Raw genomic sequence first — 25,834 nt, 5'->3', positions numbered from 1 at the left:
CTCTCTCTCTCTCTCTCTCTCTCTCTCTCTCTCTCTCTCTCTCTCTCTCACACACACACACACACACACACACACACACACATGCACACACACTTAAAACAGAATTACCACATGACTACTAGTTTTGTCTCTCCTGAGTATGCACCTGAAGGATTCAAAGTACACCATGGAGATATTTGCACACTCACGTTTACCGTGGCACTCCTTGTGATAGCCATATAGACCTGTTCAGATGTCCATTAACAGGTAAACAGCTAAAGAAAATCTGGTATATAGCACTATGATGTTCTAGCCAGCCATAAAGAAGAATGAAAGTATGATATTTGCAGGAAAATGGATGGAACTGAAAATCATAATTTTAAGCAAAATAATCCAGATTCAGGAAGACAAATATCACATTTTCTCTTATGTGCAAAATCTATACTTAAATATACATACAATACTATGTATACTTAAATATATGTGTGAATGAATCAAACTATAAGAGTGATTATGAAGAGAGAGCAGGGAACAGGAGGGAGCAACATGGGAGTTAGAAATAAAGTGTACAATACGTTTTCTCTAACGCCTGGAATCTATATTTAACAATATATGCATATATATGACATGAAAGCAGAAGATGACCGTCTTCAAGGAGGAAAGACGCCAGCAAGGCAGGGTAGAAGAAGAGTATGATGCTGGTAGGAGGAATACAAACACAGTTTAAGATTTATATGAATGCAAATGGCACAATGAAACCCATTTCATTGTAGGATAACGGAAAAATTAGTTACAAATTTAAATATATAGTGATAGAATGTTTTGAACAATTTCACACTGAAAAATCTGAAAACCTTGACTAAATGAACAGATTTCGTTAAAAAAAAAAAAACTTGCCAAACGTTACACAAGAAGAAATGAAGTTTTGAATAGTCTTTTCATCTGTTGCAAAACTAAACTCAGTGTCAACGTGAACTACAAACCCAGACAGTTCTGCTGGGAAATTCAATACAAAAACTTAAAAAGGAAAAAAATATTGGTTAACAGCAATAGCATATATAACTAGCTATAGGGTCTTACCAAAGAGACGCTCTTAAGTTAGTAGATTTATCTCGAACTCCTAGCGATGTGTCAGTACTTGAGAAGGCATGCCTATAATTCCTACAATAACAGAAGAATGCAAATAAAACAAGCAGTCCACCATCTTGGTAACTATTAGGGGAAACATTTGGTCTATCATTCACTGAAAATTAAGATGAAAGTTTTCAGAAAGTCAAAAATAAATATTCCACAAATTACAACTACCAGAGAATTTAAAAACTCACTCAGAATACTATGGATCTACAGGAACGAACAAAGGTCCATCAGTGCCCCAAAATAAAACCTGCAGAAAACATGTCACCGCTGACAACCACTGAGTCCGGATGGTGAGGACCAGACAGAAGTAGTACAAGTAGCATACTTTTAGCTTTAGCTATCATGGTTTTATTCTAAGAAGAATGTTTCCACAAGTTCCTCACTGAACTAAAAATTGATTTTAATACTAAAGCACCAGAGATGTCTGGTGGTGGTGCCGCGCACCTTTAAGCCCCTCACTTGGAAGGCAGAGGCAGGCAAAGCTCTATGAGTTTGAGCCCAGCCTGGTCTACAGAGCAAGTTCCCAGACAGCCGAGGGCTACACAAAGAAACCCTGTCTCAAAAAACAAAAAGGGCACCAGAGCAATATACTTGATATAAGTAAAGATTCTATTAATTCTTAATTACTTTTGGTTCTCTGCAAATTTGGAGATCATAAGGACATTCCCTCCATATGCCACTAATAAGTCTTGAAAACACATCCTGGAACTGAACCACCTTCACTAAGCAGGTCAGATAAATCTGATCCATAGCATTGCTAAAAGCAGAGTCCAGGAGGAAAGCCTCTAAGTTTGTCCACAGCCATCACGGCACTGGAGTAAGATAAAAGGAGATACAGTCATTCCTGCATTTTCTTCTCTGGAATAGAGCAAATCAGCTCCAAGGCCACAGGCCGGCATTTTCACTAAATCTGAAACATTTGTTCTCAACTTCAGGTTGGGGTTCATCTTCACTCTCAGGAACAGGGAAGTCAATCCTCCACCCTAAAGAAATAGCAGCAACGCATCCACATTTTAATGAACACGTGTGTATTTGAAGCCGGTCCAGGAATTCTAATAGGCTGTCTGTCCTCACTGGAACTGAGCCTTGTCCAAATCTCTTGTGTGGACACCCGACCTATTGATACACGTGGGTACTTCCTGTGTGCACTGGGTGAGTTCCAAAAGTTCTCTCAAATGTCACCTATGGAGGGGACGGCTTCTCACTGTTTGGTCGGAAAACTGGATAAAAAGCCATCCAACTCAAGATTACAGACCCATATCTCTGATATAACTTCTAAACAAAATCTTACCGAAAGAATACAATAGTATAACACAGAATAATATATTGTGATCAAATTAATCCAAGGACAGAAAGCTTAATTGTCACTTGGGTGCTGGGAGTAAGAACAGGTGAGAATGGTCAGAGAAAGTTGTAAGGGGATTTTGAAAATGATGGATATGTTTGCAATCTTGATTTTGATTAATGCATGAGCAAAAGACTTAGCAAATGGTTCACTTTAAGTGTGTGCGGCTTGTCATACACCAACTATATCATTAAAAGCTCCTTTAGAAAACATTCTGCCCAGTAGTTTTGCCTTTGGGTAGTTAGGAGAATGAAGTGCAAACAGCGTATTTTGTTCTTACATTTATAGATTCACATAGCGTTTCAATGACTTTAGGGGTTAAGAACACTTTTGCAGAGGGCCAGGGTTCGGTTCCCAGCAGCCACATGATAACTCACAACCAATTATAACTCCAGTTCTAGAGGATCTGATGTCTTCTGACCACCGCAGGCATCAGATAAGCACACGACGCATGTGCGTCACGCAGGCAAATCACCAATACACATGTACTAACTAAATCCGTGTTTTAAAAAACCTCTTTGAATGGACTCGCTCGCTCTTAGAAGCGCCTGACGTCTACGTAGCGCAGAAACCTATTCGGGAAGACTCCGGCTGCGTCGAGGCGGTGAGAGAGGAGGGGCTGAGCCAGACTGAGGGCCACGGGAAACACAGCTGATAGGTGCTGGCCAACAACAGAAACAAGACCGGGGGAGAAAGCAGGGCTCCTAGGGCACGTTCCTAGAGGGCAGGATGCTCTGAAGCCCGGTGAGTCTTCGCGCACAACCAAGATCGGTGTACACGTGGGAGGGAAAACGCGGAGACCAAGAGCGGGAGTCGCGGGCAGCTCCAGCCCTGCGAGCCCCGGGCAGCTGTGGGGACCCAGAGGGCGGAGGTGCGGAGGGCGGGACCGCGCAACCCAGCTCCTCCCTTGGCGGAGCGGGCTGGGGACTTCGGCCCGCCTCTCCCGCGCCCTCCTCACCACCGCCCCACCAGCAGCCCTGTCCGGCGGCCTGCTGCAGGGTGTGCGTCCGCGATGGCGCTGCTCCGTTCCGCGGATCGTGTTTAACCTAAGCCACAACCCGCGGTGAGAGGACGGAACGGCGAGACCTCGCGACTTCCCTCAATCCTCCGTGCTGCCAAGATTGCTAGGCCCAAGGCTGCCGGCGGGGCGAGGCGGGCGGGCGGGCCGTGGAGCCTGGGGTGGGTGGAGCCTGGGGAAGCCGAGGCTGAGGCCCGCGGGATGAAGGGGCGGAGCCTGGGGTGGATGGGGGGGCCTGGGGAAGCCGAGGCTGAGGCCAGTGGGACCAAGGGGCGGAGTCTGAGGTGGGTGGAGCCTGAGGAAGCCGAGGCGGAGGCAGGCGGGACTGAGGGGCGGAGCCTGGGGTGGGTGGAACCCGGGAGGGGGCAGCCAAAGTTTTGAGGAGGGCGGAGCCAGGAGGAGCCTAAGGTGGGTGGAGCTTGGAACAATCAGAGGAGTAAGATGGGCGGAACCTAAAGTGGGTGGAGCCCAAAGTAGGCGGAGCCCGGAGCCCGAGAGTAGCAGAGGAGGTTAGGTCTGCGGGCACTGCCCACCCGAAGAGGGCGGGGCTTGTGTTCCTTTTCCCAGCGCGCACCGCGCTGCGGGGTCTCACGCGCGCTTTTTACCTCTCCTGTCAGCGTTTGCTCGTCAGTGGAAGCTTACAAAGTGGGGGTGTGACCTTTTCTCAGCCCCGTCGTCGTAGTTAGGTGCTTGACCATCCTCAGAAAAGTCAGGTTTATTCTCACCGCTCCGTAGAAGGACATTTTGTGTTGCAAATTGCTCAGATGAGGTTAAGAGGGACTGATGCATAGAAACGTGCAGAAAATACTGCAGGCCAATCCGGATGGGTCGCCTCGGGCCTGTCACTGCCTGGCGTTTCAGAGCGTGCTGCTGACTTCAGTCAGTGCACGCAGTACCCCTTAGCTCCCGAAAACAGTTTTCTGAAAAACTGAGACACCCAAGCGCTTTTCCGAAACTTCATATTCCAGAGACCTGGGTTTGGGCGCATCGTTACTGTAGAATTGAGAAGAGACAAGCTGCCTCCTTTTGGTTCAGAAGCAACAGTTCAAAAAAAAAATTTTTTTCTGGAAGTAAAAGTGGTAATAATAGTCAAAGAAGTTACCGCTCCCCGGAGACTAGGGATGCTAAGTTGACTTAAGTTTACCTTTGAAGAGAACACACCTATGAGAAAAAAACGAGTTCATGAGGATTCTTCTTATTTGAGAACATTCAAGTAGCTGTTGAATGTTTTGAGGAAAACTGAGCTATGCTTCTGCTTCTGACCCTTCCATTTACAGCTAGAAACACCATAAAGTTTCTTTACAGAAACACAATAAAGTATGTTAGTGCTCAACGGCATGTTGAACAGAATAGACCTTTTCATAAATACTGACTACTTGGAAAGGGCGGTTATTGTTGCGAGTTAGGTAGCTTGGAGCTTTTCCAAACAATTGCTTTTCCTCATGTCCTTGGAGCTTTCCCAAACAATTGTTTTTTCCTAACGTCCTCTCAGGCCGTTAAGGCCAATAGCCCAGAAAGCATCAAGAGCACCGACTTGAGTCAGTTGATAGGGAGTACATGGAAACTTTCCCCATTTTTTCATATCCTTCGATACGTTCCAGAGAAGTCCAAAGACAAAATTATCCCGTGTGCACATGGACTAGGAATGTTACTTAAGGTTTCCCAGGCTCTATTTTTTTTTTCACATAAAGTTTTCATTGATTCTTTGAGAATTTCGTATCATGCATCCCAATCCCGCTCATTTCCCGGTCCTTCCATGTCCACCCTACACTCTTGTAGCTTCTCCCACCCCAATAAAAATTTAAAAATAAAATGAAAAAAATTGTGCTCCTCCGTCTTTCCCACCTCTCCATCATATATTCTTTGTCGTAGTAGCCTGGGAGCTGAGGCGAGTCACAAAGTCTACTCTTTGCCCAAACAGCTTGACTTGCAAATGTTCATTGCAATGAGTTGAAACAATGGGTCTGGTTCAAAGCCTCGGACTTCTAGTACACCATCGATAGTGGACCCTCACTGAAACTTCACTATTTTGCTGTTGCCCCTAGTCATGGAGACCCTGTGGTTATGGTTCAGCAGAACCAGTCCCTTTGCCCACTCTAGCAGGTCATAGATGGGGTAGATATTGCGGTGGGCCAACTCAAAGCCCTGGATATGGGCCTGGATGGTAGCTGGGTTGGCCATTTGGGCCTCCACCGAAAGCCATGCGAGTGCTTAGGGTCAGGGTCAACATCTGAGGCCACTTCGCTGCCTGAGGGCCCTGCTGCCATAGAGGCCACACAATTCTGAGTGACCCACACTGCCACCCAAGGCCATGCTAACATCAAGGCCCAAGTTGCAGCTGAGGGCCATGTGTGGGTCCATGGCTGTACTGCCGCTGGGGTCTATGTTGAGGTCCGTGGCATGTGATATCACCAAATGTCATGCCAATGCCTGGAGTCTGAACCACCTGGGGCCATGTTGATGTCCAAGGGTCGTGCTGTTGCTGGGGCCATACTAATCCAAATGGCCTACACTGCCACCTGAAGCCGTGGTGACATCTGGGCAGGCTCTGTTTTTAAATAACTGCTGGAAACAATCGGATCTCTTGGCTGCTTCCAGAGCCTGGTGAGCCAAAATCTCAACACCTACTGGGAGTTGAGAATCACAGGGTGGAGCTGCTTAAAAGCAGACACCACCAGCAAAGTCTCTTTAAACCAGAAGACGTGCTTTGTAAGACCTTGGGCTTTAGGGCTACTTGAGCAACTCACTGATTTTTGAAGGAAGAGGTGTCTTGTCACTAAAGGACTGGTAACAAGGGGCAGTTGTGGCTATTATTCTGGGAACAGCTCAGTTAGTGTTGTAATAGGAGCAGTGGGGCTGCGTCCCCAGCACCCCAGCCACCTGGCTAGCTTATGCCCCGAAATAACAACACACAAATTGTATTTATTTAAACACTGCTTGGCCCATTATATCTATCCTCTTCTCGACTAACTCTTGCACCTGGACTAGCCCATTTCTAATAATCTGTGTAGCATCAGTCTTACCGGGAAAGATTCTAGCCTATATCCATCCTGGGTCGGAGCTTCATCACATGTGCCTCAGAGAGCAGAGCTCTCGCATCCGCCTGGGAGAGGGGAGCATGGCGTCTCTCCGAGCTCACTTCCTCTTCCTCCCAGCATTCTGTTCTGTTTATTCCTCCCACCTATGTTTTAACCTATCAGGGCTAAGCAGTTTCTTTATTGCTTAACCAATGAAATCAACAGATTGATATATGATACTCCCACATCAAGTTAGTACTGCCAAAAAGTCCTTCTGTGCCTATCAAGTTCAACAAAATGCCTAGCCTTGTAGTCAGAGCAAAGGTATGAATCTGAAACCAACTTTCCACACCTTTTAAAATTATAATCCCATAATTAACCTTATGAATTATGTTGTGTGTTGAAAACTATATTACAATGTTTGGTGGGATAATTGTGTTTTTAGGGCCATCTTTTTGGTCATGAGACTCTCCCAATATGAATTTTCTTCTTTCCTTCTTTGCCAATAAAAGAAAAAAAAAGCCTGAAGTTCAGATTCATCTATTCCCATTTAAGTCTACATTAGCCATTAACAAAATGCACTTTAAAAAATACTCTCCAGTGATATCAAATCATAGTTAAATATGTATGTGCATTTATGTGTATAAAACTTTGTAAAACTGAGCCTAAAGTATGCTGTTCATCTTATCACTAAGTAAGATAATTAGATAATGTCTGCTATATGGACAGTTGCCTCTGTGCTTCATCAGCTGTTAGAGACAAGCCCTGTAAAGGGAAAAGTCCCTCAAAAGCAAACTGGGAATTAACTGTGTAAAAAGACCCATACATGTTATAATATCCCATTATTTGATACAATTAATATACACTAGTGAGTTATTTTTAAAGATGGAGGGATTAAAACAGACTCTCCTATTTTAGGTTTATAGTTTAAAATGTCCTTAGCATAATAATTAGTTTTCCATGTTGCTTTGTCTCCTCCTTTGTTGTATAGTAGGTACAGTAGATGAGAAGTATGGGTCAATCTTTTTCCAGTCCTTTGGAAATCCATTTATTTTTAGATGCTTGTATGGCATATTCATTGATGGAAATGACAAAGTAGTATCAAAAATTGTATTCAGGTAATTAATATCCATATTCAAATTCACTTGTCAATGGTAGAGCCTCATTAATTGTAACGATTATGGCATAACCATTCATGCTTCCGGTGAAAAACCAGCTTGATGGCTGCTATGTGGCAATGTAGGTGCTTAATTGGGAGACAAAACTTTTTGGAAAGAAATTGCACCTGTAGGATTCATTGTGTATTTTTTGGATTTGAATTTAATACACAGAACCCTCTCAGCTAATGCTCTTCTCGATCTCACACTGGGAGAGACCAACTTAGCCCTTTAAGAATGAGGGACGGTACAGGGTGAGCATCAGAAACTGACAATCACTGACTGTAGGACAGTGTGCCAACAATTGCTCAGGCAGTAAGTCAGCATGATGGGGCTTGGACAGGAGGCTACAATGGCTAATTCTTCTTCACCACGTGACTGATACAAAGGCAATTGAATAACAGTACTCAAGCAGCTTAACTGTTTGAGAAAAGATAGTTTGGGATCATTATTATTTTAGAATTTTTTAAATGATCCCAGAGTATTTTATCAGTGTTACAGTACAGCCTAGTGGACTCTTCACCAGTCTAGTACCCCCTTTCTGCTTATAAGTCGGGGAGTCGTTCATATATTGCCCTGACTTTCACATGGGTAGAGCCCCGGCCTAGGAGGAGGAAGCCCGACTCCCTTCTTGAACCAAATGACTGTCTGGAACCCTTAGTTTCTGGTATTTTAAAGTAAACTATGCTGTCGAGCATGGTGGTGCGTGGTGATTACTCCATCACTGAGAAAGCTGAGTCAGGAGGGGAGTTCAAGGTCAGCATGGGCTAGGCAACAAGATGCTGTCTCAAACAAACAAAGGAAAACATGTATGTTTACTCTATAGGTTTATGTATAATCTGAACACATGTTCTTACTACTTTAAATGTTTATTTTACTCCATAATAGTAAGTTTGAGTATATTCCAAAAGTTTAGTAAAATCATACTTTAAGCATCACAGTTCAGTAGTTTCTTACTCTCAGACTGTCATGACTTTTTCTCTTCAGTTATGTGCCTCTTCCTAGACAGAGCCACTCATGTCTTTTCACTAGGAATTTGATGGGCCCGCAGTTTTCCCTGTAGACCTGAAGCAAATCTCCCAAACATTGCCTACAGATCCCACAAACAAAGGTCAGTTTCTTAAATCAGCGTGCCCTGTCCTCTGTGTTACACTACACTTGAAAAATAAGGTTTCTAAGAAAAATCTTTATAGTATTAGGGGTAGGCTTTTCTTTTTAGTAAAGCATTGATGGGTAGGGAGGGTCAGTGGCAGAGCACTTGCATAGTAGGTTCAAGACCCTGGGATTTTTGTTGTTTTTTTCTTTTCATTTTGGTTTTTCAAGACAGGGTTTCTCTGTAGTCCTGGCTGTCCTGGAACTCGCTTTATAGACCAGGCTGGCCTTGAACTCAGTGATCTACTTGCTTCTGCCTCCTGAGTGATGGCATTAAAGTCATGCACTACCACCACCCAGATTGGTAAATAATTGACTCCCAGGATTGTTAAAAAAAATCATAAGGAACTTAGGTATGTTCATAACACTATATTTCTGTACTATAGGCTTACTAAAAATGGAGACTTGTTCTGCTTATTAGGAACCATTTCTCCTTGTGGGCAGTATTTGTCAGTGTCAGCCTTGAAGCCCATATCAAGAGATTCTGTTATTATTCTCCTTTCCATAAAATCTTCAGGTCATTGTTATGTGGTTGTTTTTGAAAGAGGGCCTTACTTGGTAGCCCAGGCCGGCCTTGAGATCTTCCAGTCTTTGCCTCTGGAGCTCCCCGGCTCAGAGGGCATATCCTTTACATCATTCCACTGAGCTTCTAAAGGACTTTATGGGGGTACACCTATTAAAATACCCTTTTAAGATGAATATTTGAAACTTGGATTGTTGGGGCTGGAGAAATGGCTGAGCAGTTAAGAGTACCTGTTACTCTTGCAGAGGATCTGGTGTGGTGCCTGTCTATAATCCTAGCACTTATAAGGTGGACTTTGAAGGTTAAGGAGTTTAAGGTCACCCTCAGCTGCAGAGGAGTTCAAGACCAGCCAGGGCTACATGATAACACACTCAGAAAATCCCAAAAACCAACAATACTAAGTTTGCTATCTTTGGGTCTTGTATGTATGTGTCTGTGTGCTTAACAATGAAGCATCTGACCGTATGCTCTCCACAGGGATGTCACGAGGATTTTGAAGGTGAATATGATAACAGTGTCTTGGGTCTAGAAAAATGGTGTCTTTAAACATCCCAGTTAATTTTAAATGTTTGTCTTTTAAAATATGATACACCGATTAATAAATGTTAAGCTGTAATGTTTTTTGTTTTTTTTTTTTTTTAGACAGGGTTTCTCTGTAGCTTTTGGTTCCTGTCCTGGAACTAGCTGTGTAGACCAGGCTGGCCTCGAACTCACAGAGATCCGCCTGCCTCTGCCTCCCGAGTGCTGGGATTAAAGGCGTGCGCCACTACCGCCCGGCCTAAGCTGTAATGTTTAAAATGACTAAAACTCTTATTTTTGTAATTCCAGTTTTATAAACCATAATGATATTTTCAAAGACGTGCTTGGTGGTCTAAACTTAGAGTCACCATTTTGAAAAGGTCCTATGATAGTCCCTCCCCCCCCCCATCCCTCCTTGGGAGAAGGAGCTGTTTCCTCATGGAAACTGAGGCCTGTGCTGCCTGTTAGGAGTCTGCATCGGTAAAATCGCACTGGTTACAAATGCACCCTGGTACCCAACCACTTCTTTTCGTTTTCAGCCCACTCCACTGTGTTCTTGTTTCACTTAGGGACATCAAGCAAGGACAGCAGCCTTTCTCAAACTACGACATGCTTATCAGCTAATTTGTTAAAATAAAAATTAGGCTTTTAAAAGTAGCTATTGTGTTCTTTCTAAATGCTTGGTTGTTTGTTTGCTAATCACATCTGTGTGGTCCACCAAAAGAACAAAAGTTTTTAGACTTAACGTGTTTGTTGATGTTAATATTTATGCCTCAATTCCAAAGTAAAAGCTACTTCCTTCATAATTTCAAATTTATAATGCAATTTCAATTTTAATTGGTTTCCATAAGTTTATTAACATGACTTATCATTTCAGGTTTTCTTTTATTTTACATATCTCTATAGTGGTAGATGTTTAGCCAAACATTAGCAATTCTTTAAGGTTTTAGTGTGTGTGTGTGTGTGTGTGTACACTTAAGCAAATTCCTTGAGGAGGTCAGAGGAGGGTGTCAGATGTTTTGGAGCTGGGCTGATTGGCAGTTGGGTGTTACCCAGTGTGCCTGACATGGGTGCTAGGAACCCAACTAGTCCCCAGAAGAGCAGCCATTGCCCTTAACTTCTGAGCTGTCTCTCCAGCCCCAGTGGTTCTTACAGTACTGCTGATGTGTACAAGCGCCTATAAAAGCTTTCCTTTTTACAGAATGAAGAAAAACGAAGCTATTGTGCTGCCATGAGTAAAATCGATGTACCTGTGTGATTTCCCAACTGATCTTGGCTCCCCCCCCCCCCACACACACACAAAGGGAGTGATTTAAAGGGAGTGGAAGATTCTCTGCTGTGGGAATACTGGTAAGGGACAAGGTTGTTTGGTAGCAGGGACACCTGTTCCTGTCTCATGTTTCTGTGGAGACGGTTTCCTATGGCAGTGTTCCTAACCTTTCTCCGCCCACCATAGTTCTTCGGAGAGCAAGGCGCCCGTGGCTCACCCCCTCCAGTTCTCTGTGGACGCTGTGCAGAACCGCCAGCCCAGGTGTTGATCAAATCACCGTACTCTGAGGTGAAGTACTACCCCGCCAGCCCAGACGCACTCAGTCCTGAAGCTGTCTGCCCCACAGTTCTCGCGATGGTTTCTTTGGTCCTACCACCAGACTCAAGCTTCAACTCTCACTTCCCAGTTTGGGCAGGATGACATCATTTACTAAGCCCCTCCCCTCCACCTTTAGGAAAACTGTTGGGTCTGATTTTGACCACTGTGACATCTCTGTTACTTCGTTTGCCTCGTTTATTGAAATTTTGGTAGCTTTCTAATTGGCTTCTCGCCGGGCGATGGTGGTGCACGCCTTTAATCCCAGCACTCGGGAGGCAGAGGCAGGCGGATCTCTGTGAGTTCGAGACCAGCCTGGTCTACAGAGCTAGTTCCAGGACAGGCTCCAAAGCCACAGAGAAACCCTGTCTCGAAAAACCTAATTGGCTTCTCTTTCCACTCTTGCCCCTTACAAAATATGGTGTTTCGAGATCGTTTCTTCATGTGTGTGACTTAGATTGTTCCAACTGGACATAGGTCACCATCCTGGACATTTCTAAGCAGGGACCGGGGTGATAAAAAGGATGGCTAGAGACTGTTTTAGTGGGAATACTATTAAAGATCAGAGGCAAGGACGCCTGTTCCTGTTTCGTATTTCTGTGGAGAGGGAGTCCTGGGTGTCTTGGAACTGTTAGGTCTGTAGACTAGGCTGACTTTGAAACTTAGACGTAGGTCTCTCTGCCTCTGCCTCTCAAGTGCTGGGATTAAAGGTGTGTACCACCACACCCAGCTGAGGGTATTTTAACTTCTTGACACATCCTTACTTAAACCCTAGAGAAGATGAGGATTCCTTCACATGGGGAGTTGTAGCTGGAACTTCCCATCTCCTCTTACTGTTTCCCAGTGCTCACTCTTGCGGCACCCCACTCCACCTCTTGACTGAGCCTCAGGGTGTCTACCTACAGACCTTTCCCCAGATCACCTAAGAGCCTGACTCCTCTCTGACGCTTGACTAGTGAAACTTTAACCCCTTCCCACACCTGACATTTTCTCTACAGCACTTCAGACTTGAAGGAACATGTTTATGTTGCAGTCCAACTAGAATGGACACAAGGAAGTCAGGAAGTCATCTGGGCCATAAAATCCCTTTCTGCTTCCACAGGCTTCTCCTCTCCGCAAGGCCTGAAGCACCCACCGTGGAGCTTACATGGTACTTAGCTGTACAAAGAGTACTCATGGGGCTTCTGTGCCTATGTCCACACAGGTGTCACAGGAAGGCACTGTGGTGTTTGTGGGCGGAGGGATGTGGCTCTTTAGAGGCAAGCAACAAAAGCAAAAGGGTTAATTAAGGTTTTTACTCTTTTTCTTGCTTTGTGTAAACTCTGAATATCATTCAGTTTGGATATTAACACAGGAACTGGGAATGGCGGGATTTAAGCTAAGATCTTTAGCTTGAAAGGATGAAGACTTGAGAAAGGTATGACCAGAGGCAATGGGATTATGAAAATTATAAATAAGAGTAATATCACAAATACCAGCCTGTTAAGTCTTGACAGCTCATATTTCAGTTCTCTGTCTTCCCACAATACAATTTCCTAGGACTGTTTGGAACAGATATTCTGTTAACTGCTTCCTGAACTATGAGAATCCTCACTTCAGGAATTTTTATAATTACTATAAATCAAAAACTAGTAGAAAGGATTCAGGAAAATGATTTTTTTCCTCTTAGTGTTTACCTATCTGGTACAGCTTAAGAGTGGCTTGAATTACTTGGTAAATAGTCACACGCACCAGGAAAAACAGATTTCCAGATTTTTATTTCTGGAACTGTACACCAGGTATTAAAGTACAACAAATACAAAATAATGCTCAAAAAATCAGTGTTTATGTACAAATATTAAAATCAATGCAACAATAGCAACTTCCTCTTGAACATTGGATACTAAAACTTGTTCTGATTGTCACTAATTTATCTCATACTCACAGGGTACTTATTTCAAACTGGGACAATTGGAATCACTGGTCATCTAAGAGGAATATTAATATTTACCATATTTAACAATAAAACTAATAGTTTCCCTCCTTTTAGTGAAAAAATTAGGAACTTTTTAAAAAACATAGTAATGTCAATATTTTATAAATTATTTCAATTTCCATTCGTAGACAATGTGCTCTGAAACTCTGGGCAAACAAGCTCCTTGGTGGTCAGGTTTGTTAGTTTACATTCAAAGTTGAAATAGTTACTAGACTTTGGTTAAATTAAATAGTACTACTGCTCTATTAGGTCTGATGTTCTCAAATAGTTATGACCTTCAATTTCAAAAATTAAAAAGGAAACAATTGCACAATTCTTTGACCTAATTGTACAGACTTTAGTAATTTTTAAACAGTATTCTACATCCTTCAAGTAAATTCAGCAGTTGACCATGACAAGAGGAAAACTAAACATTTGAAAAGCTAGCATGAGCAAGGAGAAGCACAACTAACAAAAGTAAAGTATTGCTATAGTCACAGCACCAGTTACACTTCTGAATGAGTCCACGTCCTCCCCAGTTCCCTGGACACAAAGGATGGATCAGCCGACACTGCCACTGCTCACCAGGAATTTTTGGTTTGTTCATATGAAAATATTGCGGCAAATAAAAAAACAAAGAATTTATCACAGTTTGCTATAAGAATTGTGCTTAATGCGTGATAATAAAGGCATTGATTTTTCTTCATACAACTGCAAATCAGGTTTTACTTATGCTTTCAAACGCAATTCTTTTAATAAACAGTAACAAATTCTGTTAAGATGTTTAAATGGAGACAAAAAAATAAAATCCAGCCGTTGAAAGAAAATTCAATAAATAGCTATTTTACATGGATAAAGTCATAGTGGTACAATTTATGAATGTCACATCAAGCATGCACAAAAATGGTATTATACATGGCAGGAGTAGTCAGAAAATATTGAATTAGATCTAAAAAGATATGAAGAATTTACTTTACACATATATACAAAAATCTTGCAAATTATTGCCTCATTTTAACAAGGAATTTAAAAGTAAACGTTACCAGCTAGGTAGCACTCTCTAAGAGGCTAAAATCAGGTTAGCATTTAAAAATCTGTTAAACTAGCTGGAATTTATTTTTCTCTCATATCATTTTCTGGATTTTGGTCAAAAATCTATTTAAATAACTAAAGTGTCCATTCAACTTGCTGATAATCATAATTCTAGATAAGAAACACTGTTTCCATCTTGTATCAAGACCCCAGCAATGCATAGATAAACTGGATATATTACTGCATCAGCTAATGAGAATGGGCATCTTCACTTAAGTGCAACTGGTACTAGCATTCAGTCATCTTTGTGTAAATTATTTATACAGACCAGCCACTGTAAACCCAGAGTGAAAATTAAAGTTATAACAATGGAAGAGTATGCCCAGTATCCTCCTACATTAAAGAAAGTACACTAAAGGGAACAAAAAAATAAGGTTCAAAGTTTAGCACAACACAGCAATAAGAAGCTAACCACTTGGATAAAAATATCAGAAAGCAACATAGAGCCCAGGCTACCCATTATTTACTGTGTGCATACAGGATTTTAGATGTATAAGTTAGAGACTGATTTAAGTTATTAATTTAACTACCCTTTGTCCTCTGTGCTAAACTAAATGTTATAGTCAATGAGCTACTGCATAAACACTTCAAAGCAATCTTCATTAAAATGCTGCAAAGAAACATAATACACATCATCCAACTCCAGGGATGCCATTGCAGTTCACAGTTTGTATAATAAATACCCTCCCCTCCAGCACTAAGACCACTACATCCTATCTAGTCAGCAGCACAACCTTGAAGCGACTTACACTTGCAAACAGCAACACAGTCAAATGGTAAGGTTTTTTGCAAAGCAACACAACTAGTAATAAGATCAACATTTCTAATTAAGACGGTGCAAAAAGTAATTACTTTAACTGTGCTAGGAACGCAAAGCTTATTATATCCTAATACTGTATTATATAGTTGATTCACCTTAAAACTTAAAGGAGCATGTCTAATAAAGCAAAAATGGTCAAAGCTTATGACAATGGCTTCTTATTCACTCCTGGAATAAAAGTAAAATGGCATTTGAGATGCATGTGAACATCTGTCACTTCTTAAAACTTAAAAGTGGTAGCGTACCATTCGATTTCAGATAGAAACTCACAGTTTTTTCTTGCCAACTATTCAAGCTAAACAAAACAGCTTAAATATACTTCAAGGTTCTGCATTATGCATGCCATCTACAAGTCTAATATTAACATCTGAACTGCAGTGCTCCAAACTTAAGAGGTGTTCCAAGCAGAAACCAGAGTGGAACATCCTGGGCTTTCAAGACTGCTTCTGCAAGTCAACTGCCTCAGAATACACTAAATTATCAGTGACCAGTATGATTTTTAATATTGCAATCTTGACAATGGTGGACAAAACCCCATATGAACACATCTTCAAATGCCAAATTTTTAGTCAAAAAATACAATAAAAAAAAAAAGAAAGAAAAGGAAATTACACAGAAGTCTCCCGGCAGTAAAATGACCAATTCTGTATAAGGTAGCCCTGGTCTAGAATTTTGAAACAGGATCCAAGCAAGAGTCTTCCTCATTTGCACGCAGTCCCTCGTGCTGGCTTCCAGACAGATGGTTTTGCTGCTTTGTAAACTGAAGTGCTCTAGTTGAATAACATGAGAGAAGTTCCCATTTAAAAAATCCTTGCATGTTTGTGCAGTTTAAAGAAACCTACCCCTGCTTTTATTAACAAAGAAAATAAAACAAACAAACAAACAAATGCTACATTGAGCAGGGATTGGGGTTGGTACCTGTAAACATTGTTATTCCACTGCATCCATTATGGCAAAAGGAATTTACACAAAGAGAAGCCACACATCAGTTCAGAACATCTGTGCTGGTTTTGAGCTGGTGGCCTCTGTCTACAGGTTTTAAAACTGGGAGTGAGGGCAAAGGGAACAGAAAAGAAGGAGGAAGTGGAAGAGGTATTAAGGGATGAGGAAGAGAAGCAGAGCTTAAAGCTGCACCACAGAGTTCAATCTTAGTTCCCAACTCTGCTGATCATAGTTCATTTCCACATTTATGGATTGAAAAATGAAAATACTCTTGATAAATCAAGATATAGTTCTATACATACTGACATCACTGATGTCATAGTGAGAAAGTCAAACTTCCAGTGAAAGACTATGCACACCTGACAGCTCGCCTCAAGGTCACTGGTACTGCACACCCACTGTCTCTGGGCCTCTCATCCATGTCACTCTGAATGAAGGGCGGCGTGCTGATGTAGAGTGTGGGCACTGATGAATCCATTGGTCTCACTGGCAGACAAACTGCCAAAGTCAGCCACAGAGACAGCCATTTTGGCACTGGTGATGTGATGTGTGTGATTTTCAAAGTCTACACCCAAATTATTTACAGAAACCTCATTCATAAAGGATTCAGGGACAGCAATGCCCATTTTCAATCTCTTTGCGGGTCTTTCCGATTCTTCGCTGCACATAGGGTTTAGCTCTGAATGATAAAATCCAGTCTCAAATAAATTAAAACAATCACTTTCACCATTGCTGGGCAGGGTGAGTAACTCTTCCGTTACAACAGGCACATGATTGACTTGTCCACGGGGTGTGTTTCCCAGTGGAGGAAAGCTATCATCCAGACAGTTCACATCTGTGGGGTTGCAGACAGTTGCTACACTGTTGGTCAAAGCTAAAAAGAAATGGAGAGTAGCTGAAGTGAGTGAGCTGATGTGTAACACAGAGAAAGGACTTTAGCACATGGCACACAAAGATCTCATTTTACCTGTCAAATCACTGGCAGTGAAGGAGCTGAGAATGTTCAGCTGCTGATCAGGAATGGGCTCAGGCCGGTTAGAAGTTAAGGCTGAAGAATTTACTGTACCACCCAGAGACTCTGTTTCATCTACAAGACGATCCATATAGTCCCTGAAACACACACCAATCACCTTCAATAATCTTGACCATGCATCAGAGCTAAAAACAGCAATCAATCAAGTCAAACCCACTAGACTTACGTAACTCCAGGGTGATGGTTATAGCGTTTCTTTCCAAATTTTGTCTGCTGAGCAAAGTAATCGTAGCGTTCTGATTTCTTCCACATGTAGTAGAAGGCGACACATTCAGCAACGGTTCTAGATCTCACCTAGTAAAGAAAGGAAGACGACATTACAAACTGCTACTTCCAACTCCATTTTGAGCAGACTCCCCAACAAAGAAGCTTGAGTCACAGGTCTTTCCTGTCACAATTATGAAATTCTAAATATGTCTACTAGTGACATGTCTTTATGTGTAATAAGCAAAGATTTCAAAAGCATAGGATGCTCAAAAATAAAACAAAATTGACATCCACAAGTTATTATGTGTTTACTCAATGCCACTGACTGCGCTGAGTCTGACCAACCGCCAGGACAGGCCCACCTACTGATTCCAGAGAAACATACAGCCTCACCAGACTAAAGGCTCCATGGACTAGAAGAAGAAGCTCTGACAAAGGAGCCAACAGCCTCTAGTATCTGCAGATCACTCGAGAGCATCAGTAACCAAAGGCAGGGCTTTTCTGCTCCAGTGGCTTCACAACTTTTAAAAGACAAAGAGTTGGCTCCATACCCAAACTATGGTCCTTCAAAACATCACTTCACAGTTACAAATAAGCGTATGGCTATAGGAACAAACTTTTTTATTCAACAAACACTGTCTTCCCTGATTGATCAGTGCCCCATTAAAGGCATTTCAAAGTCTCTATCCTGACTCCAGAGTGAGCGGTGACCTGAAGTCATGAATAGAGGGCCAAGCTTTGGAAACCACGAAATATGGTACACCATTCAATAAACATCATTAGTTGTAATGTAAGTCTTTGCAGAGAATGCAGGCTTCTTGGAGCCACAGACTTTTCAGTCTTATTCATTAATAAAACTCTAGTGCCTAAAATAGTATATGCTAAGTGGAAGGACATAACTGTTTATGGAATAAATGGAGTAAATTTCAAAAGTCATGGTAAAAAAAGATGTTTAAATGGACAACCAATGCAGACTTTGAACACATTTAAACTATTCACACTAAAAACTTCATCTTTAAGAAAATATTTGGTGTTTTTGTTTTGTTTTTTTCTTTTAACCCTAATCCTATGTCTTTGTTGTTGTTGTTTTATATTTAACAAACAAAAAGCATGACATTTCCAAATAGTAATGGAAGGTGTAGCTAATGCAGTGAGACAAAAAAAGTCATACAGAACGGAAAGGAAGAAAACTTCCATGGCTCAGAAATGGCAGAAGATATGCATGGACCCCAAAGAATCAGCAGTAACAAATCGGGAGGCAGCAGGGTCTGGAATCCAGTTACATGGGAGATTCTATAAACTGGAGCATACATTTAAGGCCTACTTAACTTCAGAGGAAATTCAAGATTAGCCTGGGCAATTTAGTGAGACCCTGTCGCAAAATAAAGACCAAAAAGGGGGCCAGGGGAGGCTACAGCTCAGTGGTAAAAGGGTGAATGACAAGTGCAGGCTCAACACTGACCATGAAAAGAGTCAAATGGTAATAAGCAGTGTCTGCTAAATTGCGGGATACAGTATTAAGCTACGGAGATTACCCTAGGGCCAAGCACAGCAGTTAATGCCATCATCTGAGCACTGAGAAGGGTGAGGGGGAAGAGCACTGTGAGTGTGAGGCCTGCCTGGGTCACACAGTGGGCCAGGCCACCCCAACTAGCTTTAAACAAACACACAGACAAATACAGAAATGTATATAAAAACAGTAATTTCCCTATGTACAAACAGTTTGCTGAATTTTGAAACTGAACACAACACTTACATCAGTCTACAACAGATCTGTGAGTAAAGCTATAAAACACTGAGTAAAGAAATTAAATAAATGGAGAGAAATTCTACGTTAAAGGATGGGAAAACTAACGATTAATAACGCTGCAACAACCAACAGTGTGAGCAGGATATCAGGGCACATGGTTTTTTTTGTTGTTCTTGTTGCTGTTATTGTTGTTTTTGGATTTTTAAGATAGGATTTCTCTGTAACCCTGGCTGTCTAGGAACTCCCTCTGTAGACCAGGCTGGCCTCAAACTCAGAGATCCACCTGCCTCTGCCTCCTGAGTGCTGGGATTAAAGGCGTGCATGGGGCGCTAGTGCAGCACTCAGGAGGCAGAGGCAGAGGCAGAGTTCAAAGCCAGTCTGGTTCACATACAGAACTCCAGGCCAGTCAGGGATATACAGTAAACCCCTGTCTCAAAAGAGAGAGAAGAAAGCTAGTAAGACACCAGGATGTTCAAGCAGAGAAGGCAAACATTAAAAGAGCACAGAAATATAAGCACAGATATACAACCAACCGATCTTTAACCAAAGAGTAAGGCAGCTCAACGGAGGAAGAGTCTTTTATACAAACAGTGCTAGAACAAACAAAACAGAGCCCAAACAAATGCATCTAGACACAGACTTCAGTCTGTAAGAGCAGCTCTGAGTCAGACAAAAACTAAGCTAAAGGGTACAGACTTCCCATATACTTGCTGCTCCCACAAATGCACAGCTTCCCACTGTTTGTGTCTAGATCGGGATACTTGCTGAATGTGATACGCCTCCATCGATAGTCTATCACTGCTACCCAGAGTCCAGAGTTTCCATTAGGACTCTTGCATGACTCCTTTACAGCATCACACTCAACAGCATCCCTTCCTCAGGCCCTCTGTACCTACTTACCTCTCCTTCCCGCCTAGCCTCTCCAATCTACTTTATGAGCACTCTTGACTTTTCTAATGTCAGACTGCTGGAATTCTTAGGATGCACGCAGCCTTTTTGGATTACTTTCTTTCGCTTAGTATTAAATATTTAAACCTTTCCCTGTGTCTTTTGTTATTTGCTAACTTTATTTATTTAGTTAGTGCTAAGTGATAACCTGTTGTCTAGACTGCTACCAGTCTATATGGATTTATCTCTAAGGAGACACTAATGCCCAATTTTGGCAATATAATCAAAACTAATTAAATCTACTCTGAACATTTATATGCAAGTTTCTCCTTGAACATAAAGTTTTTAGCCCATTTAGATAGATATATGAAATAGGGCTGCTAACTCATTTAGCAACATGTTTAGATGATCAGAGACTAGCAGTTATCCAAAGCAGCTATAACATTCTGCATCCATGGGACTTCCTGGGGCTGCAGTCCCTGCCTGCACTGGACAGTGATCAGTAAGGATTCTTAGTTGCTCTTATTGATCCTCAATCCCTTTCTCTGAATCAGCCTCCCTCTCTCCTACTCTCTCTCTCTCCTTCCTCCCTGTTTTTTGTTTTTTTTTTTTTTTTAGCAACTCAACACTCAATAAAAATATGAGACCACATATATCAGAACAGCTTGGAAGAAAGTAAGAGTCAAGAAGAAACATGGAAGGCTTCTGGACAAACATACTGAATCCATGTTCTATCTGGCATCTATAAGAACATTCCAATCATGTTTAGAGTACTATTAGAAATGCTATTAGCAGGGAACATTAACACATTGTTCACTTTTCCCCATTTAAAAGACATAAATCATTGCTTATATCCATTGTAACTAGTAAGAAATTTCTCTACTAATTTACCTTATTTTTCTGTATAAGATGAAAATCTTTGCCATAAAGCATGAGTGCGTGTTCAAAACTTCGGCATTCTTCTTCTGTCCAGGCTGTCATTCCTTCTAACAAAGAAAAAGGAAGAACTCAATCGGCCCCTGTGCATCACTGATCTACCTTCACTACGACTCCCTGGGAAAGGCCAGAAACGCAACTTTTCTCTCTCACACACATTCCGAATTAGGGAATTTCAGATAATATTGCCAAAATACACACCAGTCATTTAGAATATAAAAATATTGGGCTAGAAAGAGAACTCAGCAGTTAAGAGTGGGTACTGTTCCTCTAGGGGCCTGAGTTTGATTCCCAGCATCTGCATCAAGCAGTTCACCACAGCCCGCAACTCTGGCTCCAGGGGATTTGATGCCCTCTTCTGGCCTCTGTGGGAACCTCCACTCAGAGGCATATACTCACACACAGACACAGACACAGACACACAGACACACACACAGACACACACAGACACACACACACACACACACACACACAATTAAAACAGTAAAAATACAGCTTAAAATGCAAAACAACAAAAAAAACAGTTTTTGTTCTCTGCACTGTGGGACAATGATTTAATGGTGTTTTAAAATACACATATTTTTTTTCTAATTTTTAAGCACTGTGTGTGCACATGTGTCAATCATGAATGTCTCCTCAGAACCTATCTACCCTGTTTTATTGAGACATGGTAACTTGGGTTTGCTGACTGGGCAAGGCTCATTGGCCAGCGAGACCCAAGAATCAAGCTGTGTTTGCTCCCAGCATAGGATCACAAGCACACACTACCACAGCTTTGCACGTGGACTCTGCAGACCCGACTCTGGCTCTTTACCAACTGAGCCCCAACCCCAACAAACACATTTTTAAGTGAACTAAAAATGACTATTGTCTTTCTGGAGTAAAACAAAAAGTTCTATTTTGGTTTATCATAAAAAGTAAGTTCTTTGATTCAAGATTACAAATAAAGAATAATCCATATTTCTTTAAAGTCAGTATGTAGGTGTTGGGGAAAGAGAATTAATCCATGCTTTCGAAATATCAAATCCCATAAATCTCCAGCCGATGCTAATGCTGCTACATTAAGACTCTAGTTGGGCAGAAAGGCCCTCGAAGGTTTCAGCCAAGGTTTGGGATTCGCGCTACTCTCCTTTATTTCTAAGTTACCTCAGTCATTGATACTGAGGCCCAGATCCACAAAGACGGCAACAGTAGCAGATAAAAATCAAAAAAAATATTCTGAACTCAGGAAAAAACTAGTGTTTCTAGAGACTGGGAGTCCTTTCAAAGAGGCATCTTCTACAAGGGATGCCAGTTCACTATACTATCTCAAAGTTAAATACACATTTCTAGCCTTCACATGTTCCATGCCATTTATAACATCACTAAGCATTGTTTTCACTCTACATTCACTAGTGACAGCCACAGCACATAAATGTCTATAAATGTAATCCATGTACACAAAGATGGACATATTAAAGGAGCGGCCATGTTCCGTAACAGGCATAAACAGAAAGCAGGTGCTATAAAAACTATCTCACCATCACTAGATCTGTTTCCTTCAAAACACCCCACAGAACATGCTATACATCGTTTTTCTTTTTCTCACTTATTTATCTGTGTGTTTGTATGTCCGTGTGTGTGGGAGTCAGAGGACACTATGTGGGTCCCAGGAACTGGACTCGGGCCATCAGGTTTAATAGCAAGCGCCTTTACTGCCATCTCGCCAGTCCTCTTTTTCTCCCTTAATCCAAAAACTCCATTTTATCTTCTGACTTAAACAAAACCAAAATATTCCCAATATTTTAAAATCAAACCAGGAAATCATCCTTTTTATTTTTCAGTTACTTCGTTATATTGTTATCTGTGGGGTCTACTTTGTTCTCTAACTATTTCTACAAAAAGGTGGAGGTGGCAGGGTGGGGTATGCAAATGCACACAGATTTTACAACAGTGCTGTGGGACTTTACATCACCTATCCTGAGCCTAAGCGGACAGCCCTGGCCATCTCTCTTTTCAATCCAGGCGTTTCTCACCTTGAGAGGCTTTTCCATTGCAGCAGTATCTTTCAACTGCTTCCTTTATATTGTGGTTACACTTGAGAAGTTCATATAATGCCTAAGAGGACAAGAAGGAAAGAAAAAAAATTCAATAAAAACTGCCAATAATTCATATCTAAGAGCATTTATTAAACATAGGTATCTTATAGGAGAATCTTGACAAGCATTACTAAAATGCTTTCAAATGTCATGACAACCTGTGTATGGTATCACACACCTTTAATCCCAGCACTTGGGAGACAAAAGGCAGATCTTAGTGAGTTTGAGGCCAGCCTGGTCTACATAATAAGTTCCAACACAGCCATGTAGAGACCCTGTCTCAAAACAAAAACAAAAACAAAAACAAAAAACTAAAAAAAAAAAAAAAACCCAAGTAAGACAGGCAGTGGTGGCGCACGCCTTTAATCCCAGCACTTGGGAGGCAGAGGCCAGGGATCTTTGTAAGTTCAAGGCCAGTGAGTTCCAGGACAGCCAGGGTGGTTACATAGAGAAATCCTGTCTTGAAAAAATAATTAAAACAAACAAACAAAACAACAACAACAAAACAAATAAATGAACAAGTCACGACATGAAAGCATGTTTGCCATTCTGCGAACTGGCTCGAGGATCTCATGCACTTGTTCACTCGTGTTTCTATGAGTGTCATGTGCTGTACGCACAAGCGTGACTCATCCATGCACGTGTATGGAACAGATGCTCATTTCAGGTATCTTCTTGGATTGTTCTCCACGTTATTTTTTGAGACTGGGTCTCTCACTGAACGTAGAGCTTACCCATTGGCCACACTAACTGTCCATCAAGCCCCAAAAGGTTTGATTTCATTGCCCAGTGCTTCACCATGGTCATCTTTTTTCTGGAGGTACCAGGAATTGGAACTCTGGTCCTGACGGTGTCCTGACTGAGCATCTACCCAGAGCAATTTGTTCATTCTTGTTCATGGATAAGTCTCATGTTTTTAACTTTCTAAGTCTTCTCACTTGGGAAGATTTTATTTTTTTTTAAGGTTTACTGAAACAGGGTTTGATAAAGTGAGTTTATTTAGTTGAGGCTGGCCCTAACAGTCTTGCCTCAACTTTCCAAATGCTAAGATTACAAGCACTCACTAACATGCCTGGCCAAATTCCCCCATTTTAGATAATTTTGGTAGTTGGGAAACTTAGAGCTGTGCCTGTCCCCTGCAGTAGGCCTGTGAAAAAGACTGACTCCTTGGGGACTCCGGCCTTCTCTGTAACTGTGCCAGGTGTTGTTTAGGTCAATCAATCTCCTGCTGCTAAGCGTTTGGGACTATAGTGCAGTAAATGGCGGCAGGCAGAATTCAACTCAAAGTTCAGTAAGAAGCACCTTCCCCAGCAAATCTCAGGAAAGACGAGGCTGCCAGCACGAGCAAAGTGATGAATATATCAACATGAAACAATCACTCAGAATGCAGTTGGGGATTATAAGTATCTGCCCTTAATACTTGCAGATAGGTGGGATCCTCACATTGCACCAAGGAACTTTTCTTTGCAACAGACAGGAATCATTACAGGAAACCATAACCAACCAAAATGCAGAGCTGTGGTGCCCAGTCCCAGCCGAAACATCTTCAACACAACTCCTGCACCTAAGAAAGGCTCAGGGATCATTATGGAAGAGGGGCAGATGCTGAGAACCGGAGAACAGGGAGCTTGCTGTTTGCTGTGAGACTGTGTGTCCTAGAATGTCACAGGCTATACCTTTGAAGTCTCACCAAGGACCTAACCATGAGCTGAATAAGGAAGACACCGACAGACACGCTAAGATAGAAGGGAAAAGCTCAGATGGCCTCAGCCCTACACAAAGAACTACAGGCAACTAAGGAATGCTGAGAGCCAGAGAAATAGTCTTCCCAGGGATATGAACACACCAGTATGAAGTGGTCAGCCCTGAAAACATATACACACAAGTAGTAATATACAGACTAAGCAGTTCCTACTTATGCATATAGGAGAGAGAGAGGGAGAGTACACACATGACAAGAAAGAGTCCATGAATTTGAGAGAAAATGCAGGGTAGTGGGACAGAGGGTGGGAGGGTGCACAGAAGAGTTTGAAGGAAAGGGAAGGGGAAAATGATATATTACACTATAATATCAAAAAAGTTTTTTAATTTAAATAATCCATTCAACAGACGTTGTAAAAGGACCTGACAATTCAGGATTAATTTCTAATGAAAGAGAGACAATACCAGATATAAACAGATGAACACTATCCTGCTATAAAAACCAAGTGCCAACATTATTCTTGCTGAGATCCTGTCTCAAAAAATAATGCAGAAAGCAATCAAGGAAGACACCACTGTCAACCGCTGGCTGCCACTCACACCCTTCACCACCAATACACACAAAAAACCATAAGAAAAAAGATTGAAACTAATCAGACATTTGTAGCTACCAAGTTATCTGGAATCCAAAATAAGGGGAGGAAGCATACCTGTTCATTATCCCTGGTGTGCGTGCCTGAAGAAATTCTGTCTATGACTTTTTCATTTCCAGTTCTTAACGATGTCTCAACAAGGTACTCCTTGACTTTGTTCTCCAAAACCACGTCAGGACGCCACAGTAACTGATCTTCATTTTCATATGCTGAGAAAGACAAATCCCATTAAACACATCACAAATGGTGAACACACCCCGCAACTGACAAAGGTCTGATCTCCAAAATATATAAAGAACTCAAGAAACTAGACCGTAAAAGGCTAATCAACCCAATTATAAAATGGGG

At 41.8% G+C, this 25,834-nt stretch overlaps 2 protein-coding genes across 3 annotated transcripts in view; one reads left to right on the top strand and one right to left on the bottom strand.

Annotated features, from left to right (window-relative positions):
* The first annotated feature begins 4,262 nt into the window (after positions 1-4,262).
* Positions 4,263-10,604, top strand: Setd9 (SET domain containing 9). Its single transcript, XM_026783717.1, is given in 9 exon segments — positions 4,263-4,371; positions 4,886-5,145; positions 6,025-6,065; positions 6,067-6,200; positions 7,488-7,614; positions 8,349-8,409; positions 8,686-8,725; positions 8,728-8,764; positions 10,387-10,604. Coding segments are annotated over 9 exon segments (894 nt in total). The 3' UTR covers positions 10,472-10,604.
* Positions 10,605-12,714: 2,110 nt separating this feature from the next.
* The window catches only part of Mier3 (MIER family member 3), a 28,428-nt gene continuing 15,308 nt past the window's right edge, over positions 12,715-25,834 (bottom strand). The window contains exons 7-12 of one of the 2 annotated variants that reach the window (XM_005356796.3): positions 25,544-25,695; positions 23,070-23,151; positions 21,010-21,101; positions 17,440-17,567; positions 17,208-17,350; positions 12,715-17,114 (exon numbers count right to left, since the gene is read on the bottom strand). In XM_005356796.3, coding sequence (XP_005356853.1) covers positions 16,663-17,114; positions 17,208-17,350; positions 17,440-17,567; positions 21,010-21,101; positions 23,070-23,151; positions 25,544-25,695 — 1,049 coding nt within the window. In that variant the 3' untranslated portion in view covers positions 12,715-16,662. Of the gene's footprint in view, positions 17,115-17,207; positions 17,351-17,439; positions 17,568-21,009; positions 21,105-23,069; positions 23,152-25,543; positions 25,696-25,834 lie in introns of both variants that reach the window. The other variant, XM_005356795.3, reaches the window with a different exon arrangement.

This window comes from Microtus ochrogaster, chromosome 19 (genome assembly GCF_000317375.1).
Source record: "Microtus ochrogaster isolate Prairie Vole_2 chromosome 19, MicOch1.0, whole genome shotgun sequence".
Lineage (NCBI taxonomy): Eukaryota > Metazoa > Chordata > Mammalia > Rodentia > Cricetidae > Microtus > Microtus ochrogaster.
The sequence above is the reverse complement of the archived record's forward strand: the minus strand, read 5'-3'. Positions and strand labels throughout refer to the sequence as shown.